Here is a 25,212-nt window from a genome sequence, read left to right as displayed (position 1 = left end):
GATTTAAGAAGGGAAAGGGGAGGAGAGGAGGGAGAGGGGCAAGGACAGGGGAAGAGGGATAGGCAGTAGAAGAGGAAGAAAAAATAGGGTATAAAGGAAATAAGATGGTGTGTTAAGAAAACAGAAGTGGAGCTTCCTTTCTGTGAGGTGGTCAGTGCCCTCTTCTCTGAGGAGGTAAATTTTAACCTGAAATGTAAATAGGGAGCCAACTGTTGGAAGAGCAAAAATTAGACATTCACCAGCAGAAAGGACATCTCACAAGGACCATGGGAGGACCACCTTCCAGCTTGCAAGGCTGCCCCTTTCCCCTCCAGAAGCACTGAGTCCACCTGGCTCAAGGTGGAAATATGATTGGGTGTGGCCCGTCTATGCCCCGCCCCTGCCAACAGTGATTGGTCCAGGAGTAAGCCTACCAGCCAATGCAGGCCAAGGAGACTCTGGAAGAACAGAAACAGGTTTTCCAGGCTGGTTGATAAACAGCAAGGGTGGTTTGGGGCCCTCGGCCATTTTGCCACCTCACAGAGAGAGTCTGGCTAAGAATGAAGCCCACAAAGAGGAGAGCAGAGCAAAGAAAGAGAGGCACCGATTCAGGAAGTGTCATTTGAACACTCCAACTCTCAATCCTGGAGTTTTTCTATGTGAATCAGTAAATCCCCCCTTTCAGTTTAAGCCAAATGGAGTTTCGCTTCTGTCCTGTAACTGAAAACATCCTGACAACTCAGTGGGCTTTGGAAATGACAGAAGAGTCCATGTGTATTTAGAGGAATGTGTGCTTAGTGAATTCTCTAAACATCTTATTGAGAAGCTTGGGTCTTAGGATCTCCATCTGGGAGAGGATTATGTTGGGGTGCAGGGGTAAGAGTTGGAAAATAATTGATGAAAACCTAGCCATGAATGATAAGGAGGAAGGGGATACAGATGTAGGGATTTAATACCTTCTTGCCCTCCCTTTCCATCATCCTGTGGTTAAGGAAGAGGAAAGAAAAATCCTAAACGGATGCATCTGGGAGTAGCGAGAGATTGGAAAAGGTAGAGCTTGCCCAATCTTCTCCAAAGGTACAGAGATGAGTATCTGTTGTTCTGCTTTCCTGAAGCCCTCACCTCCCGGTTTTTAGAGCAGCATCACCCTTTGGAGTCTGGGTGAATCTCACCTTCCTTTCTCTTGGTCCACATAGTTTAGGTGCTGATCACTGAATCTACCGGAGTGGACCACGTGATCCAGACCTGGCCAATTGGCATGTTCCATCTTTGGGCCATGGTGGTCATGCTCAAGTTGGCCTGATCAGAACTAATACAGGGACTTGGCATTAGCAAGAGGTGCTGGCTTTCAACTGGACCTTGAAACTGCCAGAGGAGTTCTCATGGAGAAGACTCACATGCAGAGAGGAGGGCAGAGTCAAGAAAACTACAGAGAGGCAGAGAGAACACCTTGTTGAAGCCCTTGTTGAATTCAGGCACACAGGAAGTTACATTCACCATTTAGACTGTATGGTAATATGAGCCAATAAATTCCTCTTTCCCATTGTAGAGAAGTTCCTCTGTTCACCATTTATTTCCAAGCAAAGAGTGGGAACTGAACAATATGAATGAAAGAAATCTCTGATCTCATTTGTAAGGAGTGCCAAAGATGTGTTAATGTGTTTTCCCTCGGACTTTGCAATACTGGGTATTTCCATTCTAGAGCAGTCTTAATAAGTACTATAATATACTTCAGGTACATGATGATTAGCATAGCTTTTCTGGGCTGGTCTACAACCAATTAGTAACTGAACTTTTGAGATTTAAACTGGTCCTTCAGTTAGGATTTGCCTGCATTAAAAAAAGAAATATTGACAAGACTCTCTAAATTCTGAACCTCATGCAATTCTTCCTAACTTCCTTCCACCAAAACACCAACGAGCAGGACCTAAAGTTATAAACCAATTGTATTGTGCCCAAGACCTCCACTCGACTTCCCAAATATCAGGTGTCCAGAGGCTTTTTCTTTTTTACCACTTATAGAAAAGGTACACTGAATATGAGCATAATCAGAATTTATATGTTCACTAAAAATCAAAACACAAATTACTTTTTGAATTCAGGAATAATGATCTTTTTAGTGGCAATAGTTTCCTTAACCAGAGTTTTATATTTTCACTGGAAATGAAAAGCTAAGCTAAAATGCTTATTCATGAATAATGTTTTAATGACTTCATTTTCTTCCTACAGAACAATAAACAAATGTAAGCACACTTACCTTAGGAAAACAGAAGGAATTATCTTTATCAACTATATAATTTCTGAAAAATCTCCAGAATTTTCCAAACTATGTTCTGTGGAACCATTAACAGGTATTTTATACACACACACACACACACACACACACACACACACGCACACACACACGCACGCACTCCTGTGGTCAAAAAGATTGGGAAACATTACATACTATTCCCAGTCCCGAAAACTCTCAATGCACACTTGCATATTTTAGAATGTGAAAAGTCTAGCAGTAGATACCTGTTTAAGTTGAATTAACCCAGTATTTCCCAAAGTTAGCTCTCTGAAAATTAACTATAGCATTTTGCTTCCTACCCCGACTTCCAAAACCCCCATTCCCCAAAGCAACTTTTGGAACAGCTTGTGGAACTAGTTCCACAAAGCAAAGTTTGGGAAACAGTAGTTTAGTGGCTTCTATTTACACAGATTTTGCTGTCTGAATAATATGTAAGGAACTTTGAGTGACAATTGCACCCATTTGGATATAACTTCAGCTGACTCCATAATTAGAAATCTAAAATGCAAATTTTTCAAAAGCAAACTGCCTTTACCATTCAGACATGTTGCTGAGATTTATTTGGATTTGGGTACAGTCGTATTACTTTCCAGTATATCTGGTATAGGTAATAGGCTCCAAGGACCTATAAATATTGAACACAAATAAGATTAGCCATGCCTAAATTTTATATACAAACAAGTCTGACCATTTTAATATGGCAAATGTACTCTGTATTTTGGCGGGGGGGGGGGGGGGGTAACATTCCTCTTGGGAAAACTGGGAATGGAACGGAAACTTCTTCATTTATATTCTGCATAAGCTGTATATTACAGATTCATGTTAGTATGGGTGAGGACATGAAACCATTGCTATTGAGCTTCAGATGTGGCAGCAAAGAATTAAGAGATCATCACCATCTCTCTCTAAATATAATGAAAATCTAACTTTACAACACTCCTCTTAAATGAGCTTTCCTCGTGCTACTTGGCTATGCATTAAATCTTGGCATACACAAAAAAATAAAAACAGGGTAGTTCTAAAGGTTCATTTATATTGGCTGGATTATGAAGATTAACTCCTCAGATGGTGTTCTAAAGAAGTCATCAAATGTAAGTATAACTGAAAATAAAAACCTGAAAAACATTTAAATATTGATAGAAAAGTGAACGGATAGGATATAGTCAAGACACCACTCTTTAGATACATAACATCAATGTATATCATAAAGGATTACAAAATTTAACTCTCTAAGGAATATAATAGAGATTTCAGCTACAGCAAGACAAATTTTCTGGAAATAATATAATAGTTCCCATGGCAGAGGCATACATGCAGAGTATAAAGGTTTAAAACAATTTAAATTTTAGATCATTTGTGCTGAAGATATTTTTACAATGTAAACTGGATTTATTACTAATTCTTTAAAATATTTTAATCCTGGATCCTAGAGACAACGATGCCCTCTTCTCCAAAGTAGCCTGTGGCTTCCGTCACCTTGCCAATTCACACAGACGTTAGTCATATACTAAAATGCAGTGTTTCTCAACACATGCATGCTTCTGTTGATACATATGATGGTTTTAGGTGGCCCAGGGAACATTCTTCTATTTTAATAATGAAAGTGTTTATGATGATAATATACAAATAGCTACACTTACTGAGGATTTATTATGTGCTGTCAAGCAAAAATCCTAGTGTATTAATTTGAATAGTCTTCACAGGACCACTCTGTGGTAGCTGCTCTTATTATTTCCAATGAACAGAAAGAAAATTGAGACACAGAGAAGCTAAGTAAATTGCTCAAAATCACACAGCTGGAAACGGGCAGAGATGAGATTCAAAATCAGTAACTTTAGCTGAAAGTCCATGCTTTGCCATTCAGGGATATGTATGTTTGTTTTTTAAGTGGGTTTGCTTAATAAAAAATTTAAGAAAGGTAAGTCTGTGGATATGAAATAAAATCATCTAAGCTGTAGGCCAATGTCTGATGTTCAGGTAACAGTTTGGGGGGGGCGGGGAGCTAGAGATTAAAGATCCTTATAGACTGTGAAGTGAATGTTTATTAACAGGTCAGAAACCTGGGTTAAAGTCCTGGTACAGACCCCCTGAGGTGAAAAGCCCCAACTTTCAACTTACCCGCTTTCAGTGTGGCCCAGAAAATTCTCTTGTTCAGATATGAAATCTTCCTACTTGTACACGTTTTTAAGACATCACACAATCACATGTCTATGGGAAATATAAATGATTCAACTAACTCTGAAAAAGAAAAGGCTCAATTATTGTATATTACAATTTAAGGGGAAAAAAATCATGCTTAAGAAAAAGCTGACAATCAGAACAGAAATGTTACGGGAAGTTTCTTGCTCATTTTCTCCAGAGGTTAAACCAGATTTTTTTTTTTTTTTTAAGGGCAGAAGTTTAAGGTCTAGTCTAGCTAGGGAATAAAGACATGTTTTGTCTGACACTTCCCAATTCAAATCCAACATTTATCAAATGATTCTTAAGTACTGTATTTAAAAAAAATTAAAAGAAAAAACAGCGAGAAGCTGGCAACCTGGGTATATTAAGCTTTCATTATCACAAATTTGTATTTTAAAAACCCAGTACCTTTTTCGTAAATATGCAAGAGTTTCTCTGACAATTTCTCTCTTTGTAAAGCCACCTCTCACTGAAACATTTAAAATAAAATTCCTATATCTAAAATGAATTCTTGGCATTTGGGACTTTTAAAACTCCCTAAGTTCAGAGGGGGGGAAAAGCTGCATAATTATAGTTCATCTCAGTGCAAGTCATAAAGTAATCAAAAATCTTTAAAACCAAAAAGTAGTATCTTAGAGTGGCATTCAGAAAAAAAAATACTTACTGACATTTAAATTTTTTTCATGCAATTTGTTATTCATTAAGTCAGAAGAAATATGTGTTCCTATTTTTTGATAAAGCAAAAAAATATTCAAAATTGGCATTAACTAAACACAACTGGCCACCACTATGTGAAAAACCAAATGCTTTAATGAGGCTATCAAGAACAACAGTTCAGTTATTTCATTGGATACATTAATATCGATCCATAATATACAGTGCTATGGACCATACAGAAATTATTGCTGCATCCAACAGCAGGTGACTAGTATTAACATTACAGTACCAAGCGTCCGCAAGAGACAGTCATTTGTCATTTTTTTTCAAGAAATAGGGATTTTTTTATATACTGTTATCAACATCAACGTTTCCCCAGTGCATTTAAAAAAAATATTAGTAAGTGCATTCCTTTGTGCTTTATTTTATATCTTTTAACTTCCTATGTATTTTATTTGTTCTTATTGCTTTAGTATTTTAAAACAACCAGAAAGAACTTTGTCATCCTATGTATGACCAGGTTGGTTGTATGGTTTTTGGCAAAGTCAGAAGGTTTGGTATTTCCATTGCCATACCCAGAGGCAGGTGGACAAGTTTGGCATTTTGGTCACTCCATACGGAGGCCCAACCCCAAGTCACAATTCTGCACCCAGGAATGGGGGGAGTGGTGTGGACCATTCTCCTTGCCACAAACAGTGAGCTCAAACCACCGCCTCTTGGCTTAGCTAGTCTCTAAAACGCATCCACACTCTAGTTGGCAAAAAAGAAATAAATAAAACCACCCCAGAGATTGCAGCATTCTCCTGAGCTTGCTCACCTTCCCCCTCCCAGAAATTGTGTTAAGAAGGAGATGGAGAAGCAGGCAATGGTGAGCTCAGGAGCTGCGAGCGTCAGGGCAGTGGTACAAGATGCCATGCTTTCTTTCCACAAAGCTTTCTATAAGGTGGCTTAACCCTGGCCAAATTCCCTGGGCCATGGGTGAGTCAAACTTGCTCTATTTTTAAGAACTCTCTAAATCAGCTAAGGAAAACTAGCATCATACCATCGCGATCTTCGACTTTTGCGCCCAGCTCCCCTCCCCCTATATAAATATGAAGAGAAAAATAGACACTGCTATGATTGTATCAATGAACACTATGGTACAATTAGCTGTTCATGCAGATTTGCATCACTATTCTAGGAAAAGAGCTGTACAATTAAGGGGGTTGAAAGAATGGGAACTAATTTTCCCTACCCCCTTAAGTCATAAAGCTGTAAAACTGATAGCATCATCAATGTTTCCAAGGATTCTCATTGCCCACCGTGCATGGTAACTATGCGGTTGATTATTTTCACGTAAGCCATCCATTCATACATCTGACAGTCCTTCTGTCTGAACCCTCCAATATCCATCACCAATTCACAGTTGACATTTAAACTGTTTTTCTTTAAACACACACACACACACACACACACACAAAATACCTCCTGAATAAGGTTTCCTGATGAAAGAAGTTGGCACTCTGTCACTAAAATATATTTCATATTAAAAATATATGAAGGAAAATTGGAAGCTCTTATATTGTCTACATAGGCACCATGCTACACGTTCCTCTTGATTATAGATACCATCTTGAAACTTTCTCCTACATTACAGTTCAGTCAGTGCTAGAGACTACTGCTATATTTAAGGCACTTCATTCTGAATGGATATGCTTTATGCCACTTGCTATTCAATTGTAGGCTGCTACTGAGAAACTCCATTCAACAGCCTGCCTCTTAACACCATTTGTCATCTCTATAAAACATCTAGGCCTGATAGAATATATGTAACACTACTGTTATTGCATAGGATTATACAAGTAGATAATGCACTGAAACTAACTTTACAACATTGCTGTTTGTTAAAACATTGTTACCAAGTAACAGTAATTGGCCAATACAGTATTTCTCTCTTTAAAAACCGTTCAGCAGGTTTGCTGAAATAAACCCCAATTTCAACGACCATAACGGGCATATTAACGCTATGGTATCATTCTCCAAGGATATTGCTAGTTTTATGTCACTAAAAATAAATATGTAAGTTGTTTCTCTCTAGAAAGCCGGTTTTAGCCTATTTATACTACAGCTTAAATGTGTGGAAAATAGTTCTGAGTGAGACTGTAATATACAAAATATTCACAAAGCTCTCTTTAAACGCAAGACCTTGCATAAAAGTTTTCTTTCATGTGTGTACAAAGAATGCGGAAAACCACCAGTGAGTTGTAAAAATATTGAAAACTTGCCATTTTAAGATGCGTATTCTTACAAATTAATACAAACATATTGAAAAGAACAATGATAATAAAGAATCTGTACAAATCAAATGAACAGTAAAACATAATTTAAAAATAAAAATAGTAAAGCCAATTAGAAATGTGCCCAGTTTGGTTTTCTTATCAAAAGCGAAATTGAAGAGGAAAAAAAAAAAAGGAGGAAAACTTTCAGTGCTCCTCAACATTTTACTTTGAGAGGACGTTAATTTCCATTTCAAAATAAAATATATCTTATGAAAAACTGAATCACACTCACTGATGAGGAAAACTGTAACACAGCACAGAATGAATGAGAACAAGATGAGACCCCATGTTTCAGAGCCTTGGGCTGTATCTCCCTTCAATTTCAGTTGCACCTAAGGTATCAGTTACATTTTCTAACCAGACAATACACGTGAAAATGGTTGCATTTTTTTTCTTTTATGGAATATAGTATTTCTTTAAATAGTTTGCAGTATAAAGACTAAATGATGCTAAAAGGGTACTGTATCTTTAAGGCAGTACCAATGAATCAATACATTTACAAAATGGAAAAGTGTTAGTATGGATTTCTTTTTCTTCTTCTCTTCCCCACCCTCCTCCTCTCTCTCTTTCTCTTTTTTTTCGTTGCTTTACATTCTTTCAGTTAAACTTTACATTTCATTTCCAAGGAAGTCACAGGCATGCAAATAGCAAACCAAGTTACCCCTGAATAAAAACGGACAGCAATTTCTCTGATGCGAAAATCCTCTTGCTCTGAAAGCCAAAATCTGGGGTGAATGCAGTTCACAGATACTGTACACTACCATACAGTACTTTGGAGGCATTTGTAGTTGTAAAATAGAATATACAAGTCTGTTTCACAAAATTCTAAAAATAAAATATATCCTGGGCTATTGATAAAGCATGAAAAAAAATTTTCATATTAAAGGAAAATGATCAAGAAAACCCCTTCAGGTAAATTATTAAATCTGCTAATCAAGAAAGGAAGCAGTCTGTGGGAATGCAGAGCAGGGGGAATTTGCTAGCAAGCGTGCTCGGTTTCTTCCATGCTCATACTGCTCCTTCGGCTGCTGGTTTTGGATGCCCCAGGGGACACCGAGGAAAGAAGTGGATCAGTTATGCCAACAGGAGAAAGAGTATCGTCCATGAGGATGTCTTCCAGTTTGGATCCCATTTTCGTGGGAATGCTATAGGCTTGGCTGCTCTCGGTCCCAGCTCCAAAGTTGTTGTTGAAGGTGATGGTGCCGTCTGTGAGATCCAGGGTCGTTGTACACGTTAGGTCTGCGTGTTGTTGGAGGAGGTCTTGGCTGCAGTTCTCAAGAGCGGGTTCCTGCTTGATGATCCGACTCACCAAATCTGGAGAGCAGAGACCCGTGGATGGAATAAGGGAAAGTCCATGAGCTCGAGCCTGCATTTCAAGTTCCTAAAAGTAAAATAAAAATCAGAAACTTAAAGAGGTGGTGCACAGAGGATTTTAAGACAGTGAAACTACTGTACGAATACATGATACTATAATGACGGTTACATGTTGTTATGCATTCGTCCAAACCCAAATGGTGTGCAACGCCAACAGTGAACCCTAATGCCAAGTAGGGACTTTGGGTTATAATGATGTCTCACTATAGGTTCATCTAGTGTTGAAATGCCCCACTCTGGTGGGGATATTAATATTGGGGGAGGCTATATACTTGTGGGAGCAGGAGGTATATGGGAACTCTCCACACCTTCGGCTCAATTTTGCTCTGAACCTAAAATTGCTTTAAAAAATATTTTTAAAAAATCAGGGACTTCCCTGGTGGCGCAGTGGTTAAGAATCCGCCTGCCAATGCAGGGGACACGGGTTCGATCCCTGGTCCGGGAAGATCCCACATGCCGCGGGGCAACTAAGCCCGTGTGCCACAGCTACTGAGTCTGCGCTCTAGAGCCCGTGAGCCACAACCACTGAGCCCGTGCGCCGCAACTACTGAAGCTCGCGCGCCTACAGCCCATGCTCTGCAACAAGAGAAGCCACCGCAAGGAGCAGCCCGCACACCGCAAATAGAGAAAGCCCACACACCGCAGCTAGAGAAAGCCCGCACACAGCAACAAGGACCCAACACAGCCAAACATAAATAATAAATTAATTTTAAAAAATCATACATTTGCAAAAAAATAAATTGTTAAAATAAAAATTTTTTGCTCCTTCAAATTAATAAACACCATATTTCTTAAAGTACATAGAGTATCACTGGTAATACAGTAAATGATTTTTAGGTTGTATATGGATTTTATTATGTATGAAATACAGAGACAGTTTCTCATAGATGTTAATGTTAACAGGGAGGAGAAGTTAAAAAATGTAAAAATAAAATGTCAAAATGTGAGCTGACTGAAGGAAAATAATCACTAAATAGTACAGGTCTACGCTCCCTACACTATGCAGAGATATCTACGGGTACTATAATGAACTCCCAGGACACTGGGGATATTTTTAAAGTTTCAAGGGGAATGCACTCTACTGTGAGAATGATCAAACTCAAGACAGTTTTATAGTTTTAGTATTAGATTGTGTTACATTGTTTCCATCACAGCATATCAACACAAAGCCGGGTCTCAGGTAGCTGTTGTGATTAAAAAAAAAAAGAAAAAAAGAAAAAAAGAAAAAAACAACTCCTGCATGAAAATCAGTGTGGAATGGGAAAGGAGGGTGGCAGTGTCCAATCTGACTCCAAGGTTGGAGAAGCTGTGCAGTGCCTCACAGGCACACATATCTCCCTAGTAAGTAATGTGGCTATTTAAAAATAAAATTAAAATGTGATTTTTCTTTCAATTTATATGTTTTATATTTTCAAATGGCTACTAAGTTGTTAGCACCTAACAAGGAAACGGTAGGTATTTTTTTGGTCTAAGGTGCAATGAAAAAGTTACTAAGATATTAAGGGCACTGGGAACTAATAAAGATTGAGTAGTAATGGCCAAAGTTATGAAAATTCCATACAAGTAACTGAAGTTTGGGATGCATCATTTAACCCATCTCATCAAGGCAAAGGGAGTTTTTTTGTTTTTTTTTAATTCCACAAGAAAGTGCTCAATGTGTTCCTACACTTTCTTCACATCCTTCCTATTATGGACTGAATTGTGTCCCCTCCCCAAAATCCTATGTTGAAATCCTAACCTCCAGGTCCTCAGAATGTGACTGTACATGGAGATGGTGTCTTTCAAGAGGTGATTGGGTTAAAATGAGATCCTTAGGGTAGGTCCTCATCTAATATCGGTGAGGGGAGATGAGGACGCAGAGATACACATAGGAAAAGCCACAAGAATAGGAAAACACAGGGAAAAGGTGGCCTAGGAGAGAAGCCACAGAAAAACCAACCCTGCCCACACCTTGATCTTGGATTTCTAGTCTCCAGAACTGGGAGAAAATAAATCTCTGTTGTGTAAGCTGTCTAGTCTGTGGTATTTGTAATGGCAGCCCTAGGTGCCTAATTCACTTCCTGAGTGTCAGAGACTTGCCCCAGTGCCTCATTTCAAATACCTTCCAAACAAGCTCTTTTCCTTTTCCCTTTCTGAGTATGCCTAGACCACCCCCCTACAATGAACCGTAAAGACCCCAATTGATCCTGAAGAGCAATTTGCTTCTACAAGCCAATACCATCTTCCTATGTTTGCGATACAATAAAAATAACAGAATATACATTTGAAGCAAGTCACCTTGCGTCATGAGAGGGGAAAATGTACTCTCCAACAGGACACAACCTTTCAACCGTTGCCCACAAGCCTAGAAACACATGTTCCTGAAAAGTTGTGCTCAGCCTGTATTAAAGGATGTTTGATTAGCAAGGTCTTCCTCGAGATGCAGTACAAGAGATGGGAGCCTGAGATGTCACACCAGTATATGCATGTTCCTTCACACAGTCTCCAGACACACAAGTCTCCTTGGGCATCATTTCAAAGCCCTGGGCTGCTTAATAAAATTGCAGTCCCAGTGATAGTAAGGCTTCATGCTCTTTATCCTGTGAACATTTTTGCATGTATCACTTAGGGTGAAAATGAAAGGAACCCCTTAGGCCCAAGCTGAACACATGCACAACGGTAAGTCTACGCCACATAATAAGAACAGTGCTCTCACAAGTGTAGTGTCTCTTAAAAAAAAAGAGTTGGATTAAGAGAGGCATCCATCTTACTCTAATCTTTTGTTGTTTAATTTAAAATGTTTACCAGCTGAATAAAGTGTTACTTAGATTGCTAAATAATGTGATAGATCTCACCTAGAGAACTCAGGCTCATTGCACAGCACAGCTTTCCTAATTAATAATGTTTTCCATGATACACAGAAGCTCTAAAGGCTGCTTCACTGACATTGGAAGAAACCCAAGACATCGTCACCATGCAACTTCCAATTCATATTTTTCACGGTATTCGTATTTCACACGAATACATACGTTTGAAACCTTAAAACAAAACCTAGCCTGTCTTTCAAAACAGTTATTGTATTTTATTATTTGTATAAAGAAATGACGCATTAGTACAAGTTGCTTTTATAAATAGGTATATATACTAAGTACAAGAGACTAAAGACCCGTGTCTGATTACTGAAGAGACGGAACATAAAACAAGCAGCAAAAGCCAAAGAAAGAGAAAGCAGGGAAGGGGGATTTTCAAATGACACATAACCTCTATTTCACTACCAAGATTCCAAAAGGCACCCCCTAGAGGAGAACCACCTTCTGCCTCTCTGACCCAGGGCTGAAGATCGCTGCCATGACATGAGAGATGTGACATCTAGAAATGTCAACAGTGTTGTGGGGTATGAACAAGCTTGGAAATCAGAAGTAAACTACTCTGTTAAATAAGTTCATCATCGGGGAATAACCACCACCAGGCAGTCTCTGAAGTGCCATATACTCTACACTGCCGCTCCATAATTAGTTGCATAGGAAACCTGAAAAACAACCATTGCTCTATGGCGAAACTGGGTATAAGTGGGTCCATCTACTTAAGAAGAAGATACAACGTCATCGACCCTTACGGGTTGGTTGTGTTCAAAGTCAGCAAGTAAATTAAAATAACCCTAGCCAACTCCTTTAGTCATTAGCAAGGAGTCAGTTTTTCTTTCTCTTCTTCAAGACAGCTCCAGAGGAAGTTGCATCTTTATATTCAGCATGAAAAGCCAAGTGATGACGAAGCACCAGGAGCTGATATTACAGGGATTCCCCCAGCTCATGGTTACGTTGGTATGTACACTCCTTAAATTGAATGACAGATGAATTACATGTATAATTAAAATAGTATTTCTCCCACTAAGAGTATGTAAGCTAAAGATACATATGGTATAACTTCATTATCTGTAACTATATCTAAAATTTATACCCTGATGATAAGATCTTCTGGGTGTCCCAGGTTCCCTATAAACGTGAGCTTTGACCATGGACTGCACCCCACTCAATACTAAGGCATCGTTGTATTTAACAACTATTCTCAATTCTCAAGATTTGCAGTACTTATGGCTATGGACTGAAGTCTATGCCCCCCAAGGTTCATATGCTGAAACCTAATTCCCAATGTGATGGTATTTGGAGGTAGGGCTTTGGGAGGCGATTAGGTCACAAGCGGGTCACACTCATCATGAATAGGATGAGTGTCCTTATGAAAAGAGACCCCAGAGAGGTCCCTCACCCCTTTTGCCCTGTGAAGTTGCAGCAAGAAGACAGCTATCTATGAACTAAGAAGCAGGCCCTCATCACACAACAAATCTGCCAGTTCCTTGATCATAGATTTCCCAGCCTCCAGAACTGTGAAAAATAAATGTTCGTTGTGTAAGCCACCCAGTCTATGGTGTTTTTGTCACAGGAGCATGAATGGCCAAAGACGTGCTACAGAGTTGCTATGAACACTGCATTAGTGAATGCCGAACCATTGTTCCGGGAGGAAACAGAGGATTAGGGTCCTGCAAGCATCTGTGCACAACATTTCACCAACCGATCAACATGTAACTTTGTTTTATGTGTGTTGCTGTTTGAAGTCACCTTGTTTACTACATATCATTGATTCATTAATATTAAACTCAAGGCCAACAGGACCACAACTCATGCCTGAATGAAACTTCTCTCCATAAGGCACATCACAGCCTTCCTGTGCTTAGGAAGATGTGAAAGCACTTCAGGGCCATGCTCAGAGGCCACTTTAAACAGCAAATCACCCGAAACACCCACAAAAATGTGAAAAACATGGCACTAAATAGACAGCAAAAAAGGACACCTGTTTACAGTATGAGCTGAAACAAGAAGACAGAGCATCGCCTTGCCCAACCTTAACTAGAAGCAAACGCACCAGCCAAGTCACATTTGCCAGGCTGCACACGTGTGCAAATGAGCGTGAAAGCGCCACAAGTGTCGATTTGGGGGTTTCAAATAAATTTTTACGAGGAAACAAAATCACAAAGCGGAATCCACAAATAATGAGTACAGACTGTATTAGGATCACATAAATCAACTCCCTCATGGCTCATTATACTTCTTCTCCCATCTTCAAGTCACTAACATGTAGTCACCTTCACCCTGCACACGCCTGGTACCTGTATTCTGAGTAACAAGTGCCGGTTGGCGTGCTCCAGCTTCTTCTGTCTGTTTTCAAGCTCTTTAGCACGTTGCTGTTCCCGTTGCAACTTCCGGATATAGTCCACAGACGCTTTTAAAATGGTTCCCTTGTTCCAGCGCATGTCTCTGGGATGAAAATGGAAGGAAACAGACCGTTTTAGGATTGAAGGCTCCGTGAAAATTCAATATTTAGAGCATTCAGTTTCTAAAGACGAGGTAACCATTAGAAGTTGAGAATCGCTATCATTCATTGAGTGCTGGCAACTCGCTGGACACCGTCCACCTGTAACTTCTATGTTATCTTCTTTCACCCGGACAGGCGCCTGGAGTCAGAGGGACGTTGTGCACATGTTGAATCAGAGACGATTCAACTTGTCTTCGGTCCCAGAGCTACATGAAGGTGGAGTCAGGACTTAAATTTAGGTCTGCTGATGACAAAGTCAATACTCTTCAACACTATATTCAATAGTTACAGATTTCTAGGACTATAAAAGTTAACCCACTCAGACAGAATAAGCTATGACTAAAAAAAAATCCTGTGAGATCTCACTACTTAATTGTATGCGGCATAAAAATGGCATCCTTGGGTTTTATCATGAATATTCCCATCAATATCAACCTCTCTCCGATCTCCGCCTCCTCATCTACAAAACAACAATACCGGGCTTCCCTGGTGGCACAGTGGTTGAGAGTCCACCTGCCGATGCAGGGGACATGGGTTTGTGCCCCGGTCCAGGAAGATCAGCGGAGCAGCTGGGCCCATGAGCCATGGCCGCTGGGCCTGCGCGTCCAGAGCCTGTACTCCGCAACAGGAGAGGCCACAGCAGTGAGAGGCCCATGTACCGCAAAACAAAACAAAACAAAACAAAAACAAAAACAAAAACAAAACAATGATACCATGCTTGTATGAGCAGCCTCATAGGTATGTTGTCAGAATCAAAGGAGGCACTTTATATGAATATGCTGGGAAAAGTTTAGAATGCAGTTCAAACAGTGGAGCAGGCACTGTGTTAAGGACTCAATGTGGTAATTACCATAGCTATCTTTAAACAGCATTTACTGCACGACAGGTACTTTTCAAAGTGCTTTGCAGCTCACTTAATCATAACAACCTTAATCGGTAGGCACTAATATTATCCCCATGTTACAGACTGGAAAACAAAGGCACAGAGAGGTTAAGTAATTTGCCCAAAGTCACACAGCCTGGAAGTGGTACAGCTGGGAAGCCTGGAGAACCTGGTGCCAGACCCCATGCCCTAAACTATTCTTCCTCCTATGTGACTGAGTGCTTAAAACAACTAGACTAGGTAAGAATATTCTGGTCCTCCTTCCCCCCTTTTTTTTTAACAGATGAGAAAAATGAAATATGAGAATTCTTCCCCAAGTCAGACATCCAGTAGGGGACTGTTCTGGAATTCAAACCCAGGTAGCCTGAGCTTGGTGCCTTTCAGTTTTTAAACACTATAGCGCGCTACTGTATTCCTATATGAGAACATTAAGAATGCCATTAAAATGTAGGTAAAAGTGAGTTGAAAAGTTTAGAGCACCCCAGAAAACAATTAAGAATAGAATTATAACTAATAGTAATATTTTTATAGTGCTTTAAATTAACCTGAGCTCTTTTATAGAAAATATTCATGATGATAATGACAATGATGAAAACAAAAACAATTTAATGTATGGAAAACCTCCTACCCCACCATCTGTAGCTGCTAAAAGGAGATTGGAAGTATCAGCTGGGACGTGTGAATGGAGGGCCATTAAAACAAGCCACCAAGTAATTGATCCTCATATGGGTTAGATGAAGAACAAAACAGAAGCTCTCGCATGGGATGCTGAATTACAGCCCCCAGAGAATTCCCAGGGGTTGATCCCTGGGGTCTGGGCACCAAAGATGGCAACCCAGGGAGGTGTCCTGAGATACTCGGAGTGAGCACAAAACCAACCCGCTTAATGTTCAGGGCTAAGAAGAAAACAACAGAAACTTCAGTCGCCAGAGAGAAATAAAATTATAATGAAAGATGCCTTCACTAGGCAAGTAAGGTGAGAGACCACTACTGAAACAGGCAAGCAGCCACTCCGTTTTTAAGAAGAGACTATTCCAACCAGTTTTCTTGGGTTTTACTTCCTTGTGAGACCCAATTAACCAATTATGCTTTGGGGTTTTCAAACTTTTTTTTTTTTTTTGCAACGAGAGCGACCCTTGTTTTACACAAAAGTGTAAACAGATCCCTGATATATAAGTCAATAAAAGCAGATCTACTCTAGGGCAGGAGAGGGTATGGGGCCGAGACCATGATCAGCTAGACTATGTCACTATAGCAGCCCCAAAGTCTGTTCCAGAAACCTGGTATAGTAAAACCCCCATACAGACTGCAGTCCATTTCATCTTGAAACAATGCCTACAATTAAAGATTGTTATCAGTTCAGATTATAAACACACAAGTATTCTAATACAACAGAGAAAGAAGATATGCAAATAGAGGCTTTCACTGCAGCCCCATAATTTCATAATATGTTGCTAAAGAGATCCACGTGCTACAGTTTAAAAGAATATGCTAAAAAGTGAAAGCTGATAAAGAAAAGGAAAATGGGAATTCAATTTCAACTATCATGCAAGACTGACTATAGGAAATGAAGGTCACAGCCCCTTCGTAGGATGCATTTGTGCTGCAGAACTGAGATTTTGAATGTTTTGAGTTTCAAAACAGCTTTCCTTGAAACCTGGGAAAGCAAAATGTTGATGATGGAGACTGCGCTTGAACATTCATCAAAACCACCTTAGAATGGCCAATGGTTTTATTTTATTTTGTCACAAATTCCCTGACAATAATGTGAATAGCAAATTTAATAAGCCTTGCATGAATAATGCTTGATTTCATCTTTACATTTTATTAGGTAGCTAAAAGGTCATATTCAAAGGCTAATTCCATAGACTGCCTGTGGGAGCCATTAAAATGTATACATCTTCGAGCCCCTTACTTCAAATGGACCAATTTCTAATGGATAAAAATTGTGTATTTGTTGTCCTATTTGCTGACATTGCTGGTAGGAAAATTATCTTTACAACCGTTATCTCTGAAAGAGTGGCATGAGAGACTGAAAGCTGAAATCCAAATTAGCTGACCTGTGCTTATAAGAGGATTAAAAATTACTCTTTTTCCTAGATTGGTAAAACAAAGGGCATGTAATTTTTGGGAAAAAAATTGACCTTTTGTCTGCTGAATATTGTTAAACTTGAAATCTCCAATATCAGCTCTCCATGCCTACAGATATTGTATGAGTTTGTTGGCAAACAAATAGCTAACAAATCTTGCTTTATCAGCTACTGAAATCTCTGTCCTGCATGAACCGATAAAAAGAATTTTTTTAGTAGTTCGGTGTTTAGTTGCCAAGGATTCTCAGATTTCAGGAAGTCACTTCCTCACATCCAAAGCTGAACAGCTCATGTCCAATAATACTTTTGAACAATTCAGTTCATTTCTCTTGAAATTTCAGATTTCAATTTCAGTTCATTTCTCTCGAAATTTCAGATTTCAAAAGAAAGGCGTAAGAAGTATTCACAAATGGAACAAAAGGAGAGGGAGTACTTCTTTAGTTTTTATAACTGTGTGCTTTTTGCAACATATGAAAAAACATTAAGGTACAAAAAAATATACAATGCAATTGTACTCACGGATCATTTGACTTGGGAATCAAAGTACCTAGTTCCTTAATGCGGTCATTTATGTTAAATCTTCTTCTTCGTTCAACTTCAAGAAAAAAGCACAGGAAAGGGCTATTAGTAATGGTGACATGTATGCATTTAGCATATCTCATTAAAGGCATGTGCATGTTAATTCTGCTGAGTCAGGACAACAGAAACGAATCTGTATTTCCTGGTTATTCTCCTAGTTTTGGTACTGAGGATAAAGCCCTTTAAAAAATGAGCTAGCTTTGTATAGAGCTTTATCATTTACGAAGCCCTGAGACTGTAAATTCTCATTTGACTCTAGTAACTCCTGAAATTGGAGTTACCATCCTCAGTTACAAATGACAAAACTACCTTGGTGATATTGGGGACCTGACAAGGACACCCAGCAATAAGTGGAGAACAGCCTGTACTCAGCCCTGATCCTCCAGACCAGGGGCAGCAAGCTTTCTGCAAAGGGCCTGATAGTGAGTACTCTGTGGGCCAAATAGCAAAATTAAGCATATTATTAGGTACTTACACAGCAAGAGAGAAAACAGATTTCCACAAATTTTGTGCTAACAGAATTCAAAATGTAGTAATATTAACTAGATACAATTTTTGTATCTAGTTTACTAGCAAGAAACATTGGATGCTGAAATTTGGATTTTATATAATTTTCACATATCATAAAATATTATTCTCATTTTGATATTTTAAAGCCATTTAAAAATGTAAAAAACATTCTTAGGCTACAGGTCATACAAAAACCCCTCCTCTAGCCCAGTATTGCCCAAGAGAAATATAATGCAAGTTTCATATGTAATTTTTCGTTTTCTAGTAGTCACATTAAATAAGGAAAAAGAAAGAGGTGTAATTTAATAGTTTTATTAAACTCAATCTATCCAAAATATTATAATTTCTACATGTAAACTATATAAAAATTTATAAATTAGATATTTAATATTCTTTTCTTAGTACTAACTTTTCAAAATCCTGTGTCTATTTTACACTGACAGCATGCCACGATTTGGACTAGTCACATTTCAAGTGCTCAACAGGCAGACGTGTCCAGGGGCGACAGTACTGAATACAATAATCCTAGAAGTCAAGCATCTTTAACTGTACCATGCATCCTAACGGCATTCTTCTTTTATAAATCCAGCTGTATGTTCAACTAAATTATCATCTTCTCACGGGAGGGTGAAACAGTAGGCATATGAGTTAATAAATGTTTTTAATTTACCTAGTCTGACAAATAAATTCCAAATAACTTAAAGTCTAATAAATTGGATTAAAGATATTAATATTTTACGTTACACATATTAAAACCTAATTTATATTTAACTCACTAATATTGTGCACACTTAGGTAAATAATATTATTCACTACTTTCTCAATATATATTGCATTTTTTCTTAGCTGAATGATTATTTCTATGATTGAATCAGTTACATATAATACTGTCTTATTATCAGACTTTTATAAAATAGAAACAGTAAGTGATGCTAAATGGCTCTGAAGAAGAAATTTTTGGACCTCCGATCTTCTAGCTAACTTCCCCCAAACTCTGAAGTATGCCATGTTTTCTTACTTTTTCCAAGCATATAATAATCATAAAAAAACAAACAATACTGAAACACATGAAATGAAATAAAAATCCCCAATGATCCAGATACCACCACTGCAAAATCTGTTATATATCCTTTGTGATTATTTTTATGTTCTAAGAATAAACACACACGTGGCCTAGATGTGCGCCCAGGACACAGTTCTTAGGACTCTACTCGGTCTACATTCACTTCCGGGTGACCCCATTTAGTCTCATGCTTTTAAATACCACATATACACTGATGACTCCCATACTTGTATTTGCAGCCCAGTCATCTCCCTGGAACTCCAGACTCATAAGTCTGACTACTAGATGTCTCCCTATGGAGGTCCAACAGGCAGCCCCAGCATTCCAAACTTGAGCTCCTGGTCTTCCCCACTCAAACAGCTCCACCGGGCTTCCCTGGTGGCGCAGTGGTTGAGAGTCCGCCTGCCGATGCAGGGGACACGGGTTCGTGCCCCGGTCCGGGAAGATCCCACATGCCGCGGAGCTGCTAGGCCTGTGAGCCACGGCCGCTGAGCCTGCGCGTCCGGAGCCTGTGCTCCGCAACGGGAAAGGCCACAACAGTGAGAGGCCTGCGTACCACACACACACAAAAAAGCTCCACCCACGGGCTTTCTCAGCTCACTTACTGTAACTCCATCCTTCCAGTTGCCTAGGCCAGAACCTTGGCATCAATTCTGTACCTCTATTTCTTTTATCAATACATCCCACACTTGATCCATCATCAAAATCTGCTCGCTCTACCTTTGAAATATTGCCAGAACCTGTCCACTTCAAACCTTCACTGCTACCTGAATAGAAGCCACCATCATCTCTTGCCTGGATTACTGCAATCCTCCTGAGTGGTATCTCTGCTTCACCCATGCCCATCACTACCTACCCCCCGTTAGTCTAACTACAACACAGAAGCTTTTAAAACATAAGTCAGAGCCTGTCAATCTCTTGCTGAAAACCCTCCTATCGCTTCCCCTCTCACCTAGACAAAAACCCAGTCCTCAAGGCATCCTCCAAGGATCTGGGGGCTCCCACCTCTCTGACCTCATTTCTACTCATCTCCCACTGTGACCACACTTTCTACGGTGACTCCCCTGTGCTCCCCCCACCCTCAGCCTTATGGGCCTTGCTCTTCCTCAACCAAGCCAGACACACTCCCCACTTTAGGACCTTCTACTGCTGTTCCACCTGCCTGGAACACTCTTCCCGCAGATACGTGAATGGCTCTGCCCTCACCTCCCTCAAGTGAGGTGACTCAAATTTACCCATGAGCCTTCCCTGACTGCCTGTTTAGGAGTGAACCACCACTTCCCATCCTGACCCCCTTGTCTGCACTATGTCTCCTCAAAGAACTTTCTGCCACCTAACATCTACATACTTCTTTCTTCCATTCATTTATAGAGCTCTATACCATCTAATATCTGCATACTTTTGTTTGTTTATTTATTTGTATGTTTATTCATTGAGGCATTCCGAGTGCCTATATGAGCCTAGCACACAGTAGGCCCCCAACAACTATGTATTGAATAAAGAATGACATTGTTAAAGCAGAATTACACTAAAAACCATTCTGCATCTATCTTTTCTCACTCAGCAGCATATTGTTGACACCTTTCATCGTCAACATTTGTATGTACTGCATTTTATTTTTAATTCAGTGCCTACCCTCCCCAATTATAAAAGTGATATGAGCTTGCAAAAATTTGCAAAACATGCAAATGTGTATACAGAAAAAAGTAAAAGCAAACTCTTTACACCACCCAACATTTTTTGCCTGAGGAAACTGTCAATGATCAGGCTGACTCCTAGATCTTCTTACTCACACACACACACACACACACACACACACACACACACACACCCATATAGTGTTTTCTTTTTTACATAATTGGACCCTATACATATTATTCTGCAGTTTGCTCTCTTCACTCAGTAATACATTGTAGACAAGTAAAACAGATCAACCCCATTCTTCTTAAGAGGCACTGAGTGTCCCTCATAAGGATGTACCATAATTTATGTACAAATCCTCTACTGATGAATATTTAGACTATTTCCAATTTCTCCCTCTTTTTCAAAGGTATAATGACTATTTTTGCCAATGCTCGCGTGTACTTTTTACTCCTATCACAGTACTTATCCTATGCTGTAAAAACCATCTGCGTGTATCTGACCGCTCATCTATTCTGTCTGCCCCTGCCTCTAATGGAAGCTCCTCAGGGTGGGAGACCTGTCTATCTGGTTCACTTCTGTAGAAAAGTGCCTTGTACATAATGGGGCTCAAAAAGTAGCTATGAGTGAATAAATGAATGTATTCTTTTGCCCATTTTGGGAAGGACTCTTACAAGATAAATTCCTAGAAGAGGAAAAGCTATGCCAATGGGCAATTGAAACTTGAGTATTAATTTCCAACAGTTCAATGAGATCTTAAGGTTGTTTTATAGCCCTCAGAGTTGATCATATTTACACTTTACTGACAACCCTGAACTTGAGAGTTTAGGTGACTAAGTAAAGGCGGATCATGTTTTTCACAACATCCAACTTAATTTCCACATTTCAGTTAGGAGAAATTATCATTATCTCATTTCTAAGGTATTTTAAAAGAAGAAGTATCTTACAGTAAAATTACTTTGAAGCCAGAGGAGACTTAGAAATATTAGTTGAAATCTCTTGGTTAAAAGATGAGGAAAGCTTCTTCTAAGCGAAACAGGAACTGGGAAGGGCAGGATCTATTGAAAGAAGAAACGCACACACAACCTCCTTCCCCCAAGCACCTAGTGATTCCATTTCTTAGCATTTAATCTGGAGAAACAAACTCCCCTGTACACAGAGAGGCATGTCTGCAAATGTTCACTGTGACACTGTTTATAATAGGGAGAAACTAGAAACAACATAAACACTTAGCAGTAGGAGGATTATGAAATATCACAAGTTACACTGGGGAATACTATGCAACAGCTTTTTAAAAGTAGATAGATCTAGATGAATAACAGCAGAAGGTCTTCAGGACATACTGGTGACGAAAGAAGCAGGCAGTAACAGATACAGACAATGCGATACTGTCTGTGTTAAATCATACACAAAACCATTCTATTATAACCTCTGCATGCAAGTGTAAGGGTGTATGTTCTTAAATACTTGGAAAGAGGTTGGAAAGACAAACAGCAAATTGAAAAAAAACCCAACAATGATTAGTTTTAGGGATCAGAGAACTCTGGCCTTATTCTATCATTTTTATAAGGACAAAGTATTTATACATAACTTATATCCTTAAAAATCAGTTTAAGAAAAAGAGGATGGGGGCAAGAGATGAGAAATTCATACACACACAAACTATTTTCTACTTCCAAGCCCAATCCCTTTTTTATTTTCAGCCTCTTTCACTTGTTTATGAAACAAAAAATCTTAACTTTTCATAGGAAAAAGCTTAAAGATGTGACCAAGAGTAAATTAAGCATGTAAAAAAAAATAATTTTAAATGTTAGAAAACCTCTTTTTTAAGTCACAGGTAAAGTCAGAAATTTAGGAGGCTTCCTCATGTCACCCAATGACTCCCCTCCAGATGTTTAATTTTTTTCTTTTAAATCTCACTGGAGAAGGTGATCCCATAATCCCCTTTTTTAAATAAGTTCCAGTGTGAGCAACTTACATTTGGGTAGGTGGGGATCAAGACTCCCTCTTACCAAAAAAAAAAAACCCCCGAAAAAACAAAACAAGAAACTCCTCAAGATACTGAAAACGTGTGTGTGTGTGTGTGTGTGTGTGTGTGTGTGTGTGATTCAACTTGATCTGAGATTAAAATACAGGGAAAATTATATACTTTGGTCTCTCCAGAAAACAATTTTCTTCCATAAAATGTACCTTTAACAGGTGAAACCAATTTTCCTCCAAAATGTCTGGAAATTTTTTGATATAACGGGAAACATGGACTCCAATATAATGAACATAAAACCAACTTACTCAAGTTGTGATTGTCCTTTTTTTGTCTCTCTTTGGCCAATGCTCTTGCTTCAGACTCTGTGGGAAAAATATGCGCTGTGCATGTGAATGAAGTCATTAGAAATTAGAATTGTTCAAGGCACACCATAGTGTAAACTACAAAACACCTATTTTCTAAAGCAATGGACACTTATATGACTTGAATAAAAATAGGGTTTTAAAATTTCTGACTTTTAAAAGGCTTGCATTTTTTTCCAAAAGCAACATGTATCAAATAAATGCAAAAACTCAGCTTCTAACAGAATGGCGAAAGACCAGTAACAAAGATGTCTGACAGGCTGTAAACATACACGTACAAATAAGAAAAAAATAAATACTAGAAACTATGGGAATTTGCTGTTCATAGTGTATTATCAGGAGTCAACTTTTCTTTTCAGGCAATAGATCTTTTCAGTCTTTCTTTGATATGTTACGAAGGTATGAAAACTAAGCCGAGAGGCTTCCAAATTGGATCTCTAACTGATTAATGGAAATGAACTCATTATTTAAGAACTTGGAGCCAGGTTCTGTCAGAACCTGCTAGAATGAAATGATTCAATGACTCTTAGGGGCAACTACGTACTAGTCTGAGTTTATAAAAACAAAAATAGGCATAGGGTACAGAGGCATTTAGTGGCAACTCCATTTGGAAAAGTCTATTTGCAGAGCAACTCTGGTGAGATCTCTGTGATAAGGGATTACTTTCCACCTTACAGAGAGCAAAATAAAACAAGAAAAAAAATGTTATTTCACTAATCCCGGGATTCAGGAACCTCTGTTATTTCCTTTTCAGAAGTGATATCCAAAACGTCACACTATCATTTCAGAACTTTATTTCAAAATAGAAATCTTTTCAGCATTACTTATAGCATATATTTATTATATGGCTATTATTATATGTATTTATATAGATAGATAGATACATAAATGAATAATTCAGAAGCTGAATTATTTCAGTTAGGAAGATCAATCCAAATCATTTCCTTTTTTTTTTTTTTTTTTTTTTTTTTACCTCTCACATAGAAGCATGACAGGCAGCTTTTATTCACACACCCTCTACTTCAGTATCTTAACTTTTTTATTGTTTTCTTTTTGCCCACCCCACCCTGTGGATCTCTGCCTGTCACCCTCAATCCACCAACTGTGGACCAACTCTGGTCAAGGCAACCAGTGAACGCCTTTGCCATCTAGTGGCAGCAACCACATCCTTCCCACTGAGGCTGGCCTCTTGGCCTTGGGGAGGAGGGTTCTCTTCCAAGTTTGGGCACTCCCCTGCAGCCTTAGGGTATTCTTTAGTTTTTTCCTCTCTTAGTAGCTGCTTGCCTGTACATGACTGATAATTATTTTAAAGCTTCCCTGTTCCAATCCCTGTGTGGTTTCTGCTTCCTGACTGGACCCTAATTCAGGTGGGAAAACTGGACTTCATAAAGATAACGTTTTTTCCTCTTAGGTCAGATTTGCTGACTCCCAAGCCTATTCTGTTTTGTCTACATTAGGCTACCTACCAAACTATTAGTGGTCTGAACCTCATTTCCTGTTCCTTTTCTCCTTTTCTTGCCATTTTACCCTTGTCCAATCTGTACTGGTCATTTTCTAAGATACCAGTGACTCTAGAAGTATATTGTCTGTTATATCTGCCTTTTTTAAAAATTTAATAAATGTATATTCCTTTCACCCATTTCCTCCTCCTACCCCCAGCTTCTGTTGTTTTCTTTTCTTTTTGAAGAAACAATCATATACATAATTCAGAACTCTACTTTGCACTCAGGAACTTTACACATATCACTCTAACCATATTTTACCATTATTTAATACAGATTCATTTAGCTATCTTTTCTAAGACTTCATTGTACTTTTCCTTCCTGTACAGTATCTACTTGTTTGTTGGCTTTTGATGGTTTTTATGTATTAATTAATCATCTTTTTTTAAACCAAATCAATGATTTTTTTTAAAAAAATTCTTTCTCCTGCCACGATTTTCTGAAGTT

General features: G+C 38.8%; 1 protein-coding gene across 7 annotated transcripts in view; it reads right to left on the bottom strand.

Annotated features, from left to right (window-relative positions):
* Positions 1-5,244: 5,244 nt before the first annotated feature.
* The window catches only part of MITF (melanocyte inducing transcription factor), a 223,759-nt gene continuing 203,791 nt past the window's right edge, over positions 5,245-25,212 (bottom strand). For 4 of the 7 annotated variants that reach the window (XM_029244479.1, XM_029244484.1, XM_029244481.1 and 1 more), the window contains exons 7-10: positions 23,207-23,281; positions 17,644-17,719; positions 13,946-14,093; positions 5,245-8,812 (exon numbers count right to left, since the gene is read on the bottom strand). In XM_029244479.1, coding sequence (XP_029100312.1) covers positions 8,411-8,812; positions 13,946-14,093; positions 17,644-17,719; positions 23,207-23,281 — 701 coding nt within the window. In that variant the 3' untranslated portion in view covers positions 5,245-8,410. The remainder of the gene's footprint in view (positions 8,813-13,945; positions 14,094-17,643; positions 17,720-23,206; positions 23,282-25,212) is intronic. The other 3 variants (XM_029244480.1, XM_029244485.1, XM_029244483.1) reach the window with 1 other exon arrangement.

Source organism: Monodon monoceros, unplaced genomic scaffold (assembly GCF_005190385.1).
Source record: "Monodon monoceros isolate NGI ecotype Baffin Bay Population unplaced genomic scaffold, NGI_Narwhal_1 Super_Scaffold_3, whole genome shotgun sequence".
Taxonomy (NCBI): domain Eukaryota; kingdom Metazoa; phylum Chordata; class Mammalia; order Artiodactyla; family Monodontidae; genus Monodon; species Monodon monoceros.
This window is presented reverse-complemented; position numbering and strand designations above follow the sequence as displayed.